The 19,435-nt window shown below is 38.0% G+C and overlaps 1 protein-coding gene across 1 annotated transcript in view; it reads left to right on the top strand.

Annotated features, from left to right (window-relative positions):
• Nucleotides 1–17,223: 17,223 nt before the first annotated feature.
• The window catches only part of LOC104529897 (protein furry homolog-like), a gene marked incomplete at its 3' end in the record, with an annotated part of 54,891 nt that continues 52,679 nt past the window's right edge, over nt 17,224–19,435 (top strand). The window contains exon 1 of the mRNA XM_010174335.1: nt 17,224–17,417. Coding sequence (XP_010172637.1) covers nt 17,298–17,417 — 120 coding nt within the window. The remainder of the gene's footprint in view (nt 17,418–19,435) is intronic.

Below are 19,435 nucleotides of genomic sequence, written 5' to 3'. Positions count from 1 at the left end.
ACAAGTTTTCATCAGCATCTGCAACTAGAAAAAAACCTTGTAGGTTTCTCTTGAGTTTCCTCTGTTTTCCTGTCCTGTGCTTCTTACCAAGCACAGCTGCTTTAGCAGGGTATTGATACCATATTTCTGGAGATTAAACACTGTTCCTCCCCTTGAGTTGTGGCTGTGGATTGGTAGCACGTTGCTGATGAGGCTGTTTCCTTTTCTCCATCCACAGAGGAAGAAAACCATAATCTCTTTCTTCTGCAGGTCTAGCAAACATATAGCCAACTCAGAAGGGAGGTGGGCTTCTATAGCATGATTAAAACAGCTTGGTGTTTTATGGTGTTGTCCATACGTGACCACACAAATACTTAAATACCACGTCACCAGGGACAGAGACGAGCAATGAGCTCTGGATGTGAAACTCAAATTTCCAGGTCACTGGCTGAGAGTGTAACTCAGCAAAGGCCAGAGCTCGTTATCATTTTGTTGTTTGCATTTGGTTTCCTTCCAGATGTGGGGACCAGATTGCCCCCTGCTTTGAGGCCCTAACCCCCAGCTGAGCTCTGTGGTCACTGCACAGTCCCACCGCAGCCCAGCTGCTTACCCTGCTCTCTGTTTCTGTCCCCCTCAGAAGTTGTTCAGTTGTTAATCTAATTGTGTTTTATTACTGTAGAATGATTAATGAGGTAGTGTTTTCTTAGGATACATATAGATTTTGCCTGTGTAACTTTGATATACTGAGGTAGCTTCAGGTCCAAAACCTTGACCAGTGAAGATGAGATTTCCAGAGTTGAGTGGGAACAGTTGGACAGTGCATAAAAACCATTTTGGTAATAGTATATCTAAGCAAGAATGAAGCAAGTATTGCTCTTTTTTCCAACTACCAGTATATTTATATATTGCAAGTTGAGAGATAGTGGCATTGGCTAACTATCTGTGCTAATTCTGGTGAGTAACCTAAATGACCTTGGTTTTTTTTTCTTCATGTAGCAGTAGTAAGGAGCGTTATGGATTATACAACAATTTTTTGTTATATCCTCTACTAGGAAATTTTACCCTCTGTTCCTGAAGAGGGATGGATGTTGGAGAAATTTTAAATCAGAATCTTAATTGTTTCTTATCCTTCTTTCAGTATATTACCTCTTTTCTTAGTTTTTTATATTTGTGGTAAACTATGTAGTCTTCTAAATATCACCCAGATACTGCTCTTGTCATTAATGGCCAAGCCATAGTTGGTGTCAGTGCATAGTCAGATGCTTCGTTACTTTTCAAGCCCCAAAACCTGTTGTATTCAAATGATTGCAGTTCTGAATGGAGCAGTGATACAGTTGTCCTACTTCCTTACAGGCTGCTCTCTTTAAAAGATTATTTTATATATAAATACATTTTTATTCATGTCCATCAGCATGGAAGACCTCAGAACAGATTTTACTGTACTTCATTTTGTAGGCAAGTGTGTCTGTTACTTTGCTAATAGACTGTGGATATTTTCTATGTCTTCCTACAAAAATATGAATCCTACCATGTATTTTTTATCAGAAAACAGTGTAGGAAATACTGTTGCAACATTGTATAAAACATGCAGCAGATGTAAATGTGAGACCTTATAAGAGGGAAAGGACATAGTATTTAAAAGAAGAAGCGTTTTCACTTGCTCTCACAGTCTCTCAAGTCCCGGAGCGTGTGTCAGAGGTCTGTCCAGCTGCAGAGCACCAGGACAGGGGTGTTCAACGTGTCTGTACAGCAAAAGACACCACGATGCTTGTGTCCGCCTGTTAGGTCTGGAATCCATGGCCATGGTATGGGAGGTAAGGATGCCAGGTGCTACATTCTCCTCATGTCCCCAGTTCCTCTGTAGTTGCCAACAGATTTTGGATATGTGTTTTTGAAGCTGATGGTGATCCGTGTGTCCATCCTCTCTCTGAGTCATTAGGAGTTGCCATGGTTCTTTGTCTGTTCTTTGTCCAGATCTGGGTGTGTTATGGAACTGCAGGGAGATATTCAGGTGGTCTCCATGACTTGCTTAACTAGGTTCCATTTGTGCAAGCCATGCTGAGAGCCATGCTGAGAGCCCCGCTTCCCCTCGTGCCTCCACAGCCAGACCTTCCTGTTTACACCAGTCTGAGCCCCTCAGTTACAATGCTTTTTAGAGCTCGTAGGAATGTCTTGACACCAGATAAAGGTTCTTATTGTGGAGAAAGTAAACTATTTTCTGAAATAAATTAGTATCAGGAAAAAGTTAAAGTGAAAGTTGAGGAAGGTAGGAGAAAAAAGCTTTTACTTTTTCCTTTGAATTCCAATACATACAGCTCAAATCTTTTAAATGACCAATTTAGCCATGTATTTTGGAGTTCCATGGACAAGAATATGGTAACCTTTTTATTTCATATGTGAGTAGTCTCCTCCCCTGAAACTGACAAAGAAGCTGTTAGCTCCGAAAGCTTGGTGTGTTTATGGTGGCTGAGAGTAGCACTGTACGGCACTTGCATTGTCTCCTTACAGAGGTCCGGTTTGAGCGCTGGCTGTGTCTTCATGCTATGGGAGATTTTTTCACCAGGTTTGTGCTATGCCCTTGCACTTTCTCTGAAGATTTAAAGCCCTGAAGGCTGTTTTCTGTTCTTCTAAGGAGTTCCACAACTTTAGATCCTTGCTAGTTTAGTTTACTTTTATTGCAGTTAGCATAGATAAATTTCTTCAGAAGGTCTGGTTAGAAATACCAAGTGTCTTATGGTTACTTTAAAAAAAAATATTGTTAACCAGGCTTCCTGTGAACTCAACGCTACCTTATGCTGTTAAAGACTTAAAAAGTGCTAAGGAGCCTCAAAATATATTTCCCATACTAACCACAGAAGCAAAACAAATTTGGATAAGTGACCTAATGAACAATTCTGTATCGTCTAGATATCTATATTCATCAAACTTTTTTTCTACAAGAAAAGTGGAAGTAGACATCCTAGACCACCCCCAACTCAGCAGCTGACATTGCTGTTTTTCTGAATATGATGAAGGAAAGGACTTGGCCCAGAAGAGCACATTTGGTGAACAGAAAACCACAGACAACTACACCGAATTTAAAACCAGAGAATTTACAACAACCTTGTAGGATATGTGTGTGCAATCACAAGGAAATTTATACTTTAGTTGAAAAGTAACCTCTCCTAACTCTTTGGTTAGTTGTATTGGGAAGTGAAACCCACTGGAGCCAAATTTTCAGAAGGGCTGATCCCTTCAGTGCACAGCAGAAAACTTTATTTAAGGAATATTTTCAGATATGGGTTGGTTTGTTTTGTTGAGTTTTTTTATACAATCAGATTTAGGTAGTTACCTGGATGTGCAAGAAATTGGTTTTTGTTGGGTTTTTTTGACTCCTCATCAAATTTACTGTAAGAATATACTTTTGAAAATGTTGCTTTCTTTTTTTCCTTCTTGACATGTTTGTGTTAAACATGACAGATTGAGTTGGTCTTCAGAGGCTTATTTCCCTTCTAAGCTCATATGTTCACATGGAGGATTACTGGGCAAAACTGACAGAATAGGAGCATAGAACAGTAGTTCTTTCCTAAAATTAATACTTAATGCACGAGACTTAGTCTAACCCTGATTTGTGTATGAGTATATTCCAATGCTCAAATGTATTTGTTTATTTTATTTTTTAATCCTTGTGTGTATATCTAACACTTTAATTTTCAAACCATACCTCAATATCAGAAATACTATTATAATTTTTCTGAGTGCTTCGCTTAAAAAGGTGTGGAAATGCTCTGTAAAGGGACCCAGTCTGGGCTAATGTGATGTTTTGGAGCTTTAACTTGTAGAAATATTTTTCATCTGAAATATCAAGATGCTTATATGGAGTGAATTAAAATAAATTGATTTGATTTCTTTATGGATTTTTTTAAAAATAGGGTTTCTGTTTAGAGTATTTTTGGGGGTTTTTTTATAGTACATGATTTGAAATTATTGGTTACTTTATAACTGATGCTCCAGAGTCCTTTTCCAAAATAGCTTTTTACAGCAAAGCTGCCAGTGTTCATTACTTTTTGCATTTACTCAGGAAAGGTATCAGTTTGACATTAATGAGGATAATTGAGGATAATGAGCATAATGAGGATAATGAGGAAAAGTCTTTTCCTCTTTCTACTGGGAGCTGGAATTGCCCTCTCCTCACAGGGGAGGAATAAGCAGGCAGTGGGAGGGGGAGTTTAAACAAACTACTTTGGGTTGTGCTCAGCGAGAGAACTCTTTGCAAAAGCTGCTGGCTTCTGACACTGTCTTCTCAACAATAATATCAAATGTAAATTTGTTGAGCATTTTGTCATTGTTTTTTCTTTCAGTACAGTGCATCAGTAGGGTTTTAATTCTTCAAACTGAGGATGTGGAGAGTTTTTTGTTTTTCCAGAGAAATGTGGATTAGGAAAGATGAGAGAAGGTATTTAAGTTTATTCTTGTGTTTGCTGGTTAACAAAGGCATGTCTGTGGTCACTTTGACCTTGTTACTTGGTGCATTTTCTGTGTGGTGCATATGTATCTGTTAATATATCAAAAGGAAACAAAACCTCATCACAGATGATACATTTGCAGTGACAAGGGTTAGAATTAAGTTGTTTGTGCAGCCCATATATTGTTATGCTTGTATTCCTTTGCTGCTGTATCCTTGCCTTAGTTTTAGTTTTTTACTTCTTAAAGCTTTAGCTTCAGGATTTAGTTTGTGCTTTACTTTCTCTTCACATAATTAGCGTACCATAAAAATGAAGTCTATTCAGAGTAAGTTTAGTCTCATTGTTGCTGTGGAAATGTATGCTTCCTTAACTTGTAGAACAGTGTATATGGAAATCTGGGATGAGCACTAGCGAAAATAATTCTCTTTCCTTCTCTTTCTTCTCTTCTGGTCACGAGACCTGACTGGTGTATCTTCCCACTGCTGCCTTCGCCTCCCTTGTGCTTTAACATCACTTAGACCAGCATTGATGCAGTTTTATTACCTTTGTTAGCTTGTGCTTAACATAGGATTCAGAGCATCAGTGCATTTCCAATCTAGTGCAGCCTTCAATTTGATAGAAGGAAAAAAACTGATTTCTCCATTAGCAGTAGATGTTTTGTTCTCTTCCCTACTTCCCCCACCCCCATGGGCTGAGCAGGACACACCTTCCATACCAAGCAGAAAAGGAATAAGGAAGAAAGCGTGCATGCATGTTTACCTGCAGACTTAGCTGTCACTTGAAAAGTTGACCATCATTCTGTGGCTCAAAAACTGCAGGCTGGGAGAGGGAATGGAGAGAAACCAAACTGCAGCTCGCAAGCTTGAATTTCCTCAGTATGAATGTGCATCTCCCTTAGAAACTTCCTCTTAAAAAAAAAAAGTCTGCTAGTGGCGAAACACTGGAAAGCATTGATACAAGTGATAGGATTATACGTACCTGCTAGGGTCAAATGGATACCTTACTTCTGGGTCTTTATTGGTGAGGTTTGGGTAAATGCTGCAGCCAGGCTGGGAATTCAGTAGCGAGCCATGGGATGGTGACAACATTTTAGCTTTTATGTCGTCAGAGAAAGTTGTAACTGCTCATGTTTAGAGAAAAAATTGATGGCACAAATCATTGGAATTGATACCAGATAGCTAGACATCTGATCTGAGCTCCTTCCAGTTGTCCTTCTGACTCCAGGAGTTAGAACTGAAGGAGAGATGTGTGGTGCTTTCATGAGTTATGGCCTCTCGCCTGTTACGTACCTGCACAGTGCTATCTAAAGGCATGATAACCATGACTGGTTTGGTGATGAACCTGGACTTATAGGTCCTCTTGAAAGCCAGGGAATACTGCTAGCTCAGACTTAGTGGTGGCTTGGTTTACGTTTTCCTAAGGGCAGGTGGATCAAAAGAACTAACAGAACGAGCCAGTGTTATGCTATTCTATTCTTGCTCTCCATATTCTAAAGGAAGTTGTAATCTTTACTCCTGTTGCAGTAATATTTTTAAATATAAGCATCAGATATCACTCTTTAAAAAAAAAAAAAAAAAAAAGCTTAACTACTAATTTTAATCAGTTTAATCACACTGGAATAAAGATGCTTCTGGTTTTTGCATCATTAATGAAGGTATGATTTACAGTGCTGTAGAAGCCTAACATTGAGGTGTAGGAAGTAAAGAAATGAGTTTGGAGGTTTTTTATGCTTATGTGGTTACTCTTTTGAGGGAATACAAAATTTATAAATGAGTGAAACTTGGCAGTTATATATGCTCAGTTATTACAGTTCAGTGTCTTGAAGGAAACTGAGATGTCAGGATACGTACCTCTTACTTGACGGCACAGCACTAGTACTTTGCTGGTGCTGTGCAATGTGTTTTGACAGTAGGGTCTTGTTAAGTCTTCACAGTAAGGCTGCTGGGAAACAAGACAATAGGTAACGGATGTGTGCTTAGGGCGGCGTCTTTTCTCTGAGAAGTTTGCAACTTTACAGAGCTGTTATCCAGCAGAAATTCGTCTGTTAAGTCTAACTTGCTTTCTTATTTGTGCAGCTTTAATTTGAATTGAAAGCTGTAGTTGTATAAAACTTCAGGACAGTAAAAGTATTTTTGAAAACTACCATTGAGAATTTAACTTACGGCCCTGAACCTTTACATTCCTGCATTCATACTTCCTTATGTGATGGATTGTGTTCTAGATTATGGACAGATGAGAGAGATTTATCCTTTATATTCTTTGAAGCTTCTCTTGCATGAGAATGGCTTTCTGACAGTAAAGCAAAGCATGTTAAATATATTAGCAGTTTGGGAGTGTGGTATGAAATATATTTTATGTCTTTCTAAGTTAAGGTTTCTGTGAAATTCAAAGTATGATTTTTAACTGAAATGGTTTATCTGAAGAGGTTTTCTATTCTGGCAGTTGTTCTAGAAAAGGAATTACATAAACTACATTTTTAATGGTCTGACACTTTAATGGTCAGGATTTCCTGGTGGCATGCCATAATCAAGAATGACTGGGCAGGACTTGAGACAATTGAGTTCAAACTGATTTCCTCTTCCCCCTCCAATTTTTGTGCTTTATCACATTGTTTTCCACTGTGTATGGTTTGGTCTTTTGGCATCTTGTGCTATCAAAATTATTTTTTAATTTCTTCTCTTTTTTCCTGTCTGATAATAATCTACATGCATGGTCTACCATAGAAGGCTCTGTAATGTGATTAACATGAGTTGTACTTCTTCCTGCATATGCTCATAGCAATTTGAGACAGTGTTCCCATCTCTGTCCTAGCTGTTATGTTGTTAAGGACTTTTCAAAATGTAAATGTGAGAACTCAGTCTTACGTCTTAGTAATTTTTTAAGTTTAATTTTAAATTTCTTCTTTGCAAAAGTAGTTACTTGCAACATAGACAAGACATTCTACCCTCCCACCCCATACTAAGTTAAATTGCACAGCATGAGAGGTCAGGTGAGGTTCAGCAAATATCTTTGGGACTGTTGCTTGTAGCAGCCTTTGCTGCTCTGAAGTCTGACATTCTCAGTCGACAGAGCAAGCCCAGCAACAACTAATAGTCTGGTTTTGACTGGCTGCCCTGAGTGCCCTGACACTGCCAGACCTGACCTCTTTTTCAACCATTAAATTTCTTAATAAAATTATTTGTGTTTTCTGCTTTCTGTAGATGTCAAATACCCACTCATCTGGTTTAGGCGATTGTACGTGATGCGTGTGGCTGTTGCTCATCCTGTTCAGTGACAGTTCCATAGGGAAGCAAGTTCTCTGTAGTATGAGGATAACACGTTACTCTGCTAACAGTTTTTAAGGATTGCTGTGATTTATTCTTTTTTGACCTGGAAAAAAAAAGCTTTACTCAGGGATAAACACTTAAATTGGTATTTTGCAGTTCAGTAGTGGTGCTCCTTTCCATGTATGAGAGAGGTTTAGAAAGGTAGGTTTTCTAATTCTCACCTATGTATAAAGGTAAGAGAAATGTCTAGCATAGTCCTTATTTAAGAAGTGGTAAAGCCAGTAGATTTACTTAGGGAAATTCGTAGCTCGGTTTCTCTCATCATGTATTTGAGTTTAGGTAAAAGAAATATTTAAAAATAATTTTCCTGTTTTTATCTGTGTTTCAGAGAAGAAATAATATACCTATTTTACTTCGAGACTTCACAAAATAAAGTAGGGAAGAGACTGCAGATACAAAGTCCTGTGCAGGAATATTTGCTGGTTAGAATTTGCTCAGCCAGTAAAGCAGCTAGGCAAGAAGAATTTCTTGTTCTCTTCACAGTATTTCCTCAAGGAGTGTCTGAATATTAGTATGAAAAAGGAGGAAAGGTGCTATGTGGCAGAGAATATAGCAACAAGTCTCCAGAAGATTTTGGTAATGGGGAGTTTAGAAGGGGGAGAGAGACCTTTAAAGGACTTGTTTGTGTTTGACATGGAGGAGACCGACTTCATGCATTTTGGATCATGTTCATAGATGTGGAGAAATTTTCTTCTACACTTTTTGATAACAAAACCCATAACTTTCAGGTTTGAAGCAATAGTTCTGACACTTATTTATCTTTTCTCCCTTGCAGGAGACTGGTTGGATTTCTAGAAAGCATTATGCCAAACGAAAATCTAAAAATTGCAGTTTATGAATGAAATTGCCAGAGATTTTAACAGCAGTGGGAAAAAGAATATTGAATCTTTGGAACAACAAAACAACCTAGTTGTAAGGCAGAACTTCAAATTTGAGGATGTTCAGTAGCAGCGAGACTGTATCTGCTAAGGGATTGTAATACCTAGAAAACCTAGATACCTAGATATTTAGATACTGCCAAATTAGGATTTTATGCCTTGGAATTTCTGCTGTCTCTCTGTGTTGGCCTGAAGTAGTGTTCCTATGACCATTTACTAGCAGAGGAGCCTGCATTTTGGGGAAAGCAACGATTAGATTTCTTGTCTTTGTTTTCAGAGCCTTTGAAAGCAGGAAACAAGCTTCATGTGGATATCTGTAACTAGACAAATTGGCAGCTGCTCTCCTAGTTGAGTCAACTTTCCCTAAAGAAAGGATGTTCATATTTGTTGGGAGTAGAAAAATTATTTGTATGATAAAGCTTCAGAAGATTGAGGTTTTTGTTCTGTGTTTTTTTGAGTCCAAATGAAAGTTCAGCTGTCAATAGTACCAGTTCCCGCAATACATTAAGAAAACTTTCCCTTCCATATTCCCTCCCAGGGCATCCTTCACATTTTAGCCATATGCTTAATTAGCTTCTTGAAATAAACTTCTCTTCTGTGTATTGATGCAGTATTCATTTATGTGTCTTTATTCCAGAGCTTAGCTAAAATGTAATATAAACATATCTGAAGCAACTTAGATAAATTGTCAATAGGGAAGTGTTTCTATTGCACAAGTAAAATATAAGTTCTGCTTTAGACACGGAGGGGAAGTTATCAATACACATATAACTTCCTCTCACTGAAAGATTTGACTTGGCTTTGCAAACATTGCACTGAACCATACCACTGAACTGAGCCAGTTCTAAGCCTGTTTCTACTTCACAGTTGAGTAATCCATTCACCTTATTAACATGTGACATAAGTGCATGACAGAAGTACCAGCTACTACTGCTGGTTATTTAGTTCTTTTCATCAAATTCACGTAAAATCAGTGAAAGAGAGAGGTGAATGAGAATTTGCAATCGGGGCTCTTAGTCCACGTGGCTTGTTAATGAGATAATAGTTCTTCTTTGCCTGTGCATGTAGTGTACTTGGACATGTGAAGCCATGATCTCTGTTAAACATTTCCCAAAGATAGTTAACTGTATACTGCCAACACAGAGAAAGAAGAGAGCATGCCATACCTCATGTCGCTGGATAAATTAGTCATATAGCCTGTATTGAGGATAATAGGATGTTCATTCACCAGAAACTATGTATCCAGACTAGGATATGAGACATATGAGAGACAGAGCAGATTTTTTTTCTTGGTTGTGTGTATTCTAATATATTTAACTGATTTTAGTTTCAACCACTGTGTTTAGATTTGTGGTGTTACTGATCAGTAGGTGTACACTACCTAAAGCAAAGGAGTATCTATGTAACACCATCTATGAAAATTTCTTGGTCTGTGGCTCTTAGTATGTGCATAATTTCACCAGCAACAACTGTGGATTTTATTCACATTATTTAGGTTACCTTGTAAAGTGGTGTGACTGTGGTGTCAGGAGGCTGCTGTGTAACCTCTCCACTTACAGGTTTTGATACCAGTATCAAGAATATTTTTGTTAGTTACTTTTTCTTTAAACACATCCTAAGAATGCCTCAAAAAGTAGTATCTAGCAGAAACTTATTATCTTAGTCTGTCTAAGCACATTACTGAGAACAATATACCTCACTGAAAAAATTGGGGTAGCATTTATATATAAATGGAAGTGGTTAAAATAAGTATATGTGTATATTTTACAAGTTTGCAATTTCTTCTCTTTTGTTATAATCTATTAGCACAGTTTAAAGTGTTGTTGGTAAATGAGTGTTAATGAAATTAATGGGAAAACCTGGATAAATGCAGTATAGTGCAGAAGCATCCACCTTCTCTGCAGAGAGCCAGCCTGAGCCCCGTGGGTGACTCTAGCTAGCCCAGTGCCATTTTCACCGTACCTGGGCAGCATTCGACATCTCTGCGCTGTGCTGCGTCCCAGTTCCAGTTCCTGCCAGTGCACAGACTCGGTTGTGATAACTGCTGTGAGCTGACTCCGGCGCTGGTGTGATGCTGGCGGACCAGGGAAGCAGCCAGAGCCACGTGCGCAGCGATGCTGGCTGCGCCTGAGATCCCCCGGGGTCCACTGCAGCTCGGGCCAGTCAGGCAACAGTAAATCCAGCTTAGGGACAGACTCTGTGCGCTGCCACTAGTGGTCCGTAGTTCGGGCAAAACCCAGTGAAGTAGAAACCTGGCTAGTCTGCTGTGCTGTCACATACTTTGGCAACCCAGGTAAACTGAATGGATAAAGGAATAGCAACTGCATCCTCCCACCCCTACTCTGAAAGCAAATCCAAGAGATTCAAGTGAAGAATGGCTCTTTCTTTGTATTTGTCTATAGACCAAAGGTTAAGATTTGAAATGTGCATCTGTTATTGCAGCAGTATGTGTTGAACTTTGTCTTCTTCATAAAGATGTTCACCATTTCTCTCATTCAATTAATGAGGTGAATTCATGGAATGAGATTTTTTTCACTGATATGAGTAAGGAGTCTTTGGAAAGAATAGAAACCTGATGGTCTACAGGGAGTGTAGAATTGTGAAATAATTATGAAGTTATTGAAGAAGTTGTCTGCTGTAGAAAACAGACTATTGGTCTGGGACAGAGGAAACCTAGGTTTGACTTTTTGTTTCTGCTCATAATTTATTGGGATGATACTGGATAGGTTGCCATCTATTTTGAGTATTGACATCCTTATTAGGAAAAAATAATGATTCTTTGTTAAAATAACTGAAGATTTGTTGCTATGAAGCACTCTGACAACTGTTATGGTTATGTTTCCATGTATATTAATATAACTTCTGTGAGGTAGGATGCAATGTTCTAGATATTTATCAGGATAGAAGACAAGGAGATTAATTAAAATTCTTTTTAGTAAGCATACAGATAATATTTTCAATCTTTGGCAATTTTCATATTGTCAGTTGGGTATGCAAACCCTGTTCTGCAACAAGTATCACAGGAAACTTAAAGTACCTGTGATACTACATTTACTACAAGAATAGTAATAAGAAGCTTAATCATTTATCGAAAACTGTGTAAAATTTACTACACTAGCAAGGAACCAAGAATATGATCTACTTAGTTAAAACTGTGGAGACTGTCTCAAAAGTGTGTTGAGTATCCTTATTTTATATTTGGATAACTTATTTAAAATAGATAAAATAATTCTAGATGTATTTCCAAGTGTCTTGAAAGAGAGGAGACATCTGACAGAAGTTATGCTTCAGTTTGACCATCCCAACTTCCTGAGAAACAGCAGCAACTAAAATAAAGCAAGTTCCAGTTAAAAGAAAAGACACGAAAAACTTAAAAAGTACTATTTAAAGCACATATGAATGGTCAACGCTTGTCTAAGTGTAAAGTAATACCCAAAAAAGTATACAAAAGCTAATAATCGTTATTTCACGTTAGCTGTGAAGCAGAGTGCACTTATAGACTGCCACAAGCCGGGGTGCGCTTGTTACCTTTTGGTACCTGCTTTATATTTTTGAATCCTGAATAATCGCGTTGGTAAATAGGACACTACTCATATCTTCAAATACTTGATGTGTTTGGGCTATAAAGAGAGAAGCAGCTTGATAAAAATAGCATTCTTTAATATCAGCTTGGGTACTAAGTAACCTTTCCTAATTCTGGACACATGTGTTTAACGTGAAACAACTTTATTTCTCATCAAGGTGTGTTCCCTTTTCACCTCAGAGTATGATGTCTGTCTAATTTTCCTTTGTATTGTTTTAGTGTTCCTTGAAGCTATCCAAACAATTTGGTGTGGCCCTAGCAACCAAACAATGCCGTTTAACAGAGATTTCCTACAGCACTTGCTCCCAGATTTCCCACGTAGCACTTGCTGTAACTCACATCAGAGCAAACAAACAGGATATTGTTTCAAGTGAATAACGTTCACTGTTTTCCAGAGATTTGTGAAAGTAGTTTTTTTGGTTCTGAACCGTTGCGAGTGGTACGATTTTTTTGTTACCAGATTTTGTCTGAACTTCTGTAGAATGGTCCATGTTTTGAAGCTGCAGAACAGTGTTTGAAACTTAAATTTTCTCTGGCAGCTAAGAATAGAGGGTGGCTCATGTTTTGATGACAAAGAATAGCAGAAAGTAATTATTTAATCCTGTCCTGTTATGAGATTTTTCTTTCTGTTAAACACACTATTTAAGGTCCATGTAAACCCTTCTTACAGTGTTATCAATTGCAAGTTCATGAGTAAATGAATCCCACTGAACATAATTATACCAGATAATAATGTTGTTTGACCTAGTTAAGAAATCTGATAATATATTTTGTCTTTTCTTTAAGGAGCTATCATATGTCTTCTTATTAAACACAGTCAGGCTCCCTCCCCTTTTTCCCTTCTGGGTGTTTTTTTTTTTCCTGCGTGTGTTTAACTAACTCACTGATTTTACATAGCAGATGAAATCATGAACATTGCATATACAAGGCAAGAGTCTTAATGTGAACCATTAATGCTGTCATGAATGAGAGTCCTCAGCAAGTTCATAGATGAAAGTAAATCCTGTTCATTTATTCTGCCTTTTGAATACACTGGCATTTCAGCAAAACTAAGATATTTGTCATCCTCTCATGGCACCATTTAATTGCTTGTTTCACATTTTCCCCTTGTTTCTTGGGGGAGTTTTATTACCAACTAAAGAGTTTGTGCATGTGAACACACAGATTAGTGACATGTAGGGCTGCAGGGTAGCCTTAACTCTGCTTTGCTGCTGGAAGAGTAAAAAGGCAAGTGCTGTTCCTGCACTGACTCTCCTCTTTGTGCTGGCACAAGTGTATGTGTGGTCATGTGGTGAGTGAATTGGACAACTGATTGTGTCAAAATTAACCTGGGGAAAAACCTGCTGCTTTTCCAGTTCAGTTAATTACACAGCTCCAGGGAAGCATTGGGAGGGGTTGCATCCTTTGACAGTACTGCAGCTTATGCCATCTGAAGGGGGGCTGTGTGAAAATGTATCCAAGGAGTGGGTCCCTGGCGTTGCAGGCTGATGTAAGGCTGTGCTGGTATCATGTTCCCCTGGCTCATGGTCATCCCCTCTGCCTTGCACTGAAATTTCTGCAACGCTTCTGGGAGCTGGTTTGGTTGTAGTCCAATTGCCTCTTTTTTCCTTGCCAGGGTTAGGTTTTTGTCCAGTTTACCCATTTTGAGTTGATTTCCTAAGTTGCTGCATGAGCCCGGGAAGAGGATTTGCCTGGGTTTAGGTCAGCCTAAACAGCCTTGGAGTTTCATCCTTAGTGAAAGAAGCTGTTTTGTAGCTTTGAAAGTTAACATACTAAGGCGGCCTCTTACTGAAGAGTAGTTCACTAATGCAAAATAAATAAAGTATTTTGAAGATAATCATCTCTTAATGTTTTCTCAATTCTTAAATGACAGGGGCTTTCAAAGGCAATCTTTTGAAAACAAGATAGAAATGTATCGATAGAAAAGCACACTATTGAGACATGTATGCATGTAAGGCAAGTCTAAATGTAGTTCTGCATTAGGAGCGTGTTAGTCCTTCCCAGTTTCCCTGTAAAGAGACAAGAGCTGATTGAGTACCAGCTCCTTGTTTAGAAGAATGGGCTCAATCAGAGCTGTGGCATGTTCCCTTAAGTCCCCAGTCCTGATAATGTGGGGATTGTGGCACACTTGAGTAGGTAAGTCTAGAAGGAGCCAAAGCAGTTGCTTTGCTGTGTTTCTTCTGACCAGACACAGCTAATGATGTTCAATAGGAGATTTAAAAGTCTCATTTCTTTCCAGTCTGTTAGCTTCAATATGTGATTTGAAATAATGGAGTCCAGTTTGTTTGTTGATTAGAACAAAGCTTTAGCTTTCTTAGAAACTCTCGTATTTAGGATAGAAGCAACTGTTTACTTAGAAATGTGTGGTATCTGTTAGAAGTCCTTAAGTACCTGATTTTTTTATTTTGTTCACCTGCAGAGAGATATGAAAGGAGAGTTCAAAATCTGTGTGTTGCAGCTTTTTTCTGTTTAGTCAGTCTTGTACTTAGTGTTTCTGTTACCTACTATGGCTTGGAAGAATATATTCCTTCTGTGTGCTTTTTCTCCCCTGAGACCTCTGTGCTCTCATTCTTGATGCATAGTGCATCTCTCTCATTTCCTGGGCTGCTTTTGGAAGCATCAAGTCTTAAGAGTGACAGGAGCACAGATGCTAGAGAACATAGATGTTGTAATGAAATTAAATATTTTTTGAAGCACATGACATGTTTATGCTTCTGTACTGAGGGACAAGCCAGTCATTAGACAGGGAATAAGAAAGAATTTTTCCTTCAAGTCAGATATTTTGGGTTGTCACCTTTCTTTGCAGCATGCACTAACACCTTTGTGTACTTTCATCTAGCGAACTTCCAGCATAGAGATCTAGAACATGTCAGTGTCTTTGATCTCCCATTGCCTGTGCTGTGTGGCACATGCTCTTCTGTGTCTTTTTGGGACCTCTGTTTCTGAGATCAAAGTGCTAGATCAGAGTTCTAGAGGATGTTCAGAAATGCATATAGTAGGACGATTTTTGATAGGACAAGAGGAAATGGCCTCAAGTTGCACCAAGGGAAGTTTAGATTGGATATTAGGAAGAAGTTTTTTACTGAAAGGGTTCTCAGTGGAATGGGTTACCCAGGGCAGTGGTGGAGTCCCCGTCCCTGGAGGTATTTAAGAGTTGTGTAGACATGGTGCTTAGGCACATGGTTTGGCCAGGGAGTTGTCAGTGTTGGGTTAATGATTGAACTCGATGATCTTAAAGATCTTTTCCAATCTAGGCAGTTCTGTGATTCTGCATGTAGTGTGCATGCATGTTGTTCTGGTGTTGCCCCCTGGGAACCTCAGCTCTGTGACCTTGGCAGGTCCTTCCAGCCTCGAAGATGGCATGGTGCAATTTATGTACAGGAAAAAATAAGCATTACTCCAACTAAACAGCAAGTTTGTACAAAAAGTACTTAGAGGAAAAAACACAGGTCATATGTAGTACTCCCAACCTTATGCAAGGTAACTTTCCTTTTTGATTAGAGGCTGAGGTAGTTGTGACTGTTCTGTTTTCTTTCATGCCAAATTGTTTTTTACTTCAACAATGTGTTTGATAAATAAATACTTTCTATGGAAGTTGAGGAAGTCAGAGTTATGTAGAACTTTCTGAAGTGCTAGAAGAAATTATGAGTGGCTGAGACTCAACTTGGGAAGATGTGAAGTCAAGTACCAAAGGTTTGGTCTCGGTGGCAACCAGTATTGTCATGAATGAGTTGAACATTGAAAAAATGTTTGAGTAAAAATTGTGGATAATATTTAGTTAATAGGAATTGCAAATGTACAATTTAAAAACACACAAAAATTTTAAAGGTCATCAGAATTGGCCAAGTGCAGCTCCTCACACTTTAACTGCAAAAAGCCTTAAAGAAGCTTACCTGAACAAGTCATGGTATGTAATACAGTAAAGTAGCCTAAGACAAGGCTCCTATGCAATTATCTTAGGAAAATAAAATCTTAATAGGTAAGAATTCTTAATATCAATTCCTAATATCAATTAAAAAAATAATGTCTGCAATTATGGAATATGATGGAGAAATGTCAGACTTCTCTGGATTGATCTGTGGCATCCTTAGAGATCACAGTAGTTATTTTTATTTCTAGTGTGCAAGACAAAAATTGTAATAATTTACTCTAATTGTTGTGTGTGTGTTAAACACATGTATGAGTGAATTCTAATACTTGATTTTGGGTACTGCAATTCACACTGGGTGGCAGCTCTGTGATAAGGAGTGCTTAGGGAGAAAAATAAAAGTGAAGGTGGATAAATATATATAAATCTAGTATATGACAATTTCAGTGTAAGAGTGAAAGCACTAATCCTTAGAGAGGGAGACTCCTATATCCAGTGTTATTTATATTGATCAATTAATATTTCTGACAAGGAGCAATGGATTCAGATTTGTGACTAGAGAGTAGAGAAAAATAAGTTATCATGACATGTCTAGAAAGGGTTTGTGTTCTTGTTAGGAAAATCAGCTTAATGACAAAAAGTGCCAAGAGGGGCCAAGGAAGTATTTCTCTTGAAGATAGTTGGACACCAAGTAGAAACTTGAACTTCATGGACTATTTCTAAAACTTGGATCAGAATAGAGAGAGAACCCTTTAAATTGAACCTTTTGATTTTTAGTTGTACTTGTACTGAAGATACCAGATATTACAAGCTCTAAACTTTATCATGATCATCATACAGTTGTGTTTAGAATGGGGCTGTTCACACAGCGTAAGACAATTTTGTCTTTTATCAGTTACAAAAATGAGTTGCATTGTAAACCCTTATGCAACTTATCTTTAGGGTAGAATTTCCCACCTAATTAAAAAAAAAAAATCTTGTTTAGTGTTATTGCTGGTTATTTCCTTCTTCTGGTTTACAGAATTTACTGTGTGAATACATCTGTGTGGTGGATGGGAATGTAAAGAAGTGACAGGCACTGTGTGTAGAAGGTCCACTTTATCGCTCTTTATTTTTCCTTTTTTTTGTTTTTCTGTAGCCTCCACACCACCCAGCAGAGTAAATAAACGCAGAGTTCCTCCAAGCGTTGTTTCCACCTGGGAAAAGAGAGGCATCATCATGTCTAACATTACAATTGATCCAGACGTCAAACCTGGCGAGTATGTCATCAAAAGCCTCTTTGCTGAGTTTGCTGTTCAAGCTGAAAAGAAAATTGAAGTTGTAATGGCTGAACCTTTGGTGAGTCCTTTTTTTTTCCTAATATCCCTTGAAATGATCCTGCTTTTTTTCTAAAATAGACTGATTTATTATATATATGGTTACTGAAAAAAAAAATAAAAATCCCCAGATACTGTTGACTTTTCAAAGGGATTACTTCAAGAGTAAATAGGCTTCTGCAAACAGGGTTGCTACCTGGATTACGTTTTATTGACTTCCGTTAAAACTGTTGTATAGTGGTTACTGGAAACAAGACCTCTTAGTATTCATACATTCTGTAAAGTTACAACAGGAAATAGTGACAACAAAAAATGTTTCTTCATTAGCAGTAGTCAGCATATTAGGCAAAATGCAACATTGTATTGGTGATCCAAATTGGTGATTTCTCTTGTAAATTTCAGTTAAATTCTTTTTTTAGTTTATTTGAGCTAAGAGTTAGTATTAATATCTCTTTAAAGTGTGGTGTTTGGGGTTTTTTACACAAGTGATTTGCCATCCTGCTGTTCAGTGGGAAATGAAAATGCACCCTCTAGTCTCAACATATGACCTGTAAAGGTCATACCCAATGCATTGCAACTGTGATTGGATCAGAACTTTCTCTAAAATAATATTATTTTTCAGGAATAATATAATAAAACAGTAATGTCTTCCATGTGGTAGTGCAGCTTTTGATGTTCTTGACTTTGCTCAGTTCCTCAGTGTTCTTGTCCCTATGCTTTTCTTCCTCCTTTAATTATCATAATAAATTTGTTTTGAAAATAGTCTGTAGTGCAATTTTTCTCAGTCTTTTTCATTCAGGGATGCACGTAGCCTTTTGGGGGAAGAAAGCCCTCACGGCTACCTAATATTTAACTTAATTTCAGTGGTGAAGATTCATGAAGTGCTTACTGTGTAGTTTAAAAAGGTCATTATTTTGAAAAATCATAAGTTTGCTGGACGTAATTGCAATTTTAAAAATTTTAAAATATTAATAACCCCATGACTTTGTGTAGTGGCAGGGAATCATGACCCTGCTACGTTGCTCTACGTGATGTCAAGATTACGCTATACTGTGGGCATGCTGTCAAATAAACCATTGTTCTAGGTGTCCCATTTCCTGCAAATAGCTCTAAATAGCTATAAAAATAAGTTTATCCATCCCCTACAGCCCTGTCTTGTTTCATCCCTACCTCTCAGATTTTATGAGAAGTGGGACAGATGCACACCTTTGTCACTATTTGCTGCAGTCATAGTCATCCTGTGCACACAAGATGCGACACAGATGCTTAAGAGCGATTTATGACTATGTAGAATGAACTTTACGGAAAACCGTTTGACATGCTGAACTGAGCACCTTAATCAGGTGTTTCTCTTCCTTAAATCATCATACTTTAGCAGTTCCTAAAGAATTTGTTCGTTGGTCACTCCTCTGAGGAAGTATGCCTGATCTTGGGGTTGGAAGGGCACACGCTCGAATGCTCGTGTCTCCATTTCTCCTTCCTTGTGTCAACACCTGCTGCTACCCACCACATGCCAGGTCCTCTCACTCTCACTGTCTCCTTACTGCTGTTCTCTCCCTAATTTTTACTTATTTGCTTTTACATAGAGGTGCTTCTTTCTGCTAATTTCTTCTAATAATCTGAAGGTGGGGTATAACGTACAGGACAAGCTTACTGATTTCAGAATTGACAGAAATCCTTACATTGTAGCTACAGCACTATAGGATATTTTCTGTGTTGTTCAGCCAGGAATACTTCCTGCAACGTACATTTAATTTTTATTTCTATATATAAGCAATTATTTGGTTTGAATGCAATTTAAAGTTTTATTAGTTCCTTACATATATGCAGGGGGCTGTAACCTCTTCATTACCATCTCTTGGACAAAATAGGTCAAGGACATAAAATAGATTTTGCATGCAGTGAATTTGAGCCTTGAAGTCTTAAATTCTTTTAGTTACAGGCAAAAGATAAAATAATTTGAAATACCTAGAAAGTGAGCGAGATTGAAAGGCCTCTGTTTGCAGCTGCTGCTTGCAGAAGTGTTCTTTATTGCTGAGA

This window comes from Antrostomus carolinensis, unplaced genomic scaffold, assembly GCF_000700745.2.
Source record: "Antrostomus carolinensis isolate BGI_N321 unplaced genomic scaffold, ASM70074v2 scaffold6558, whole genome shotgun sequence".
Lineage (NCBI taxonomy): Eukaryota > Metazoa > Chordata > Aves > Caprimulgiformes > Caprimulgidae > Antrostomus > Antrostomus carolinensis.
This window is presented reverse-complemented; position numbering and strand designations above follow the sequence as displayed.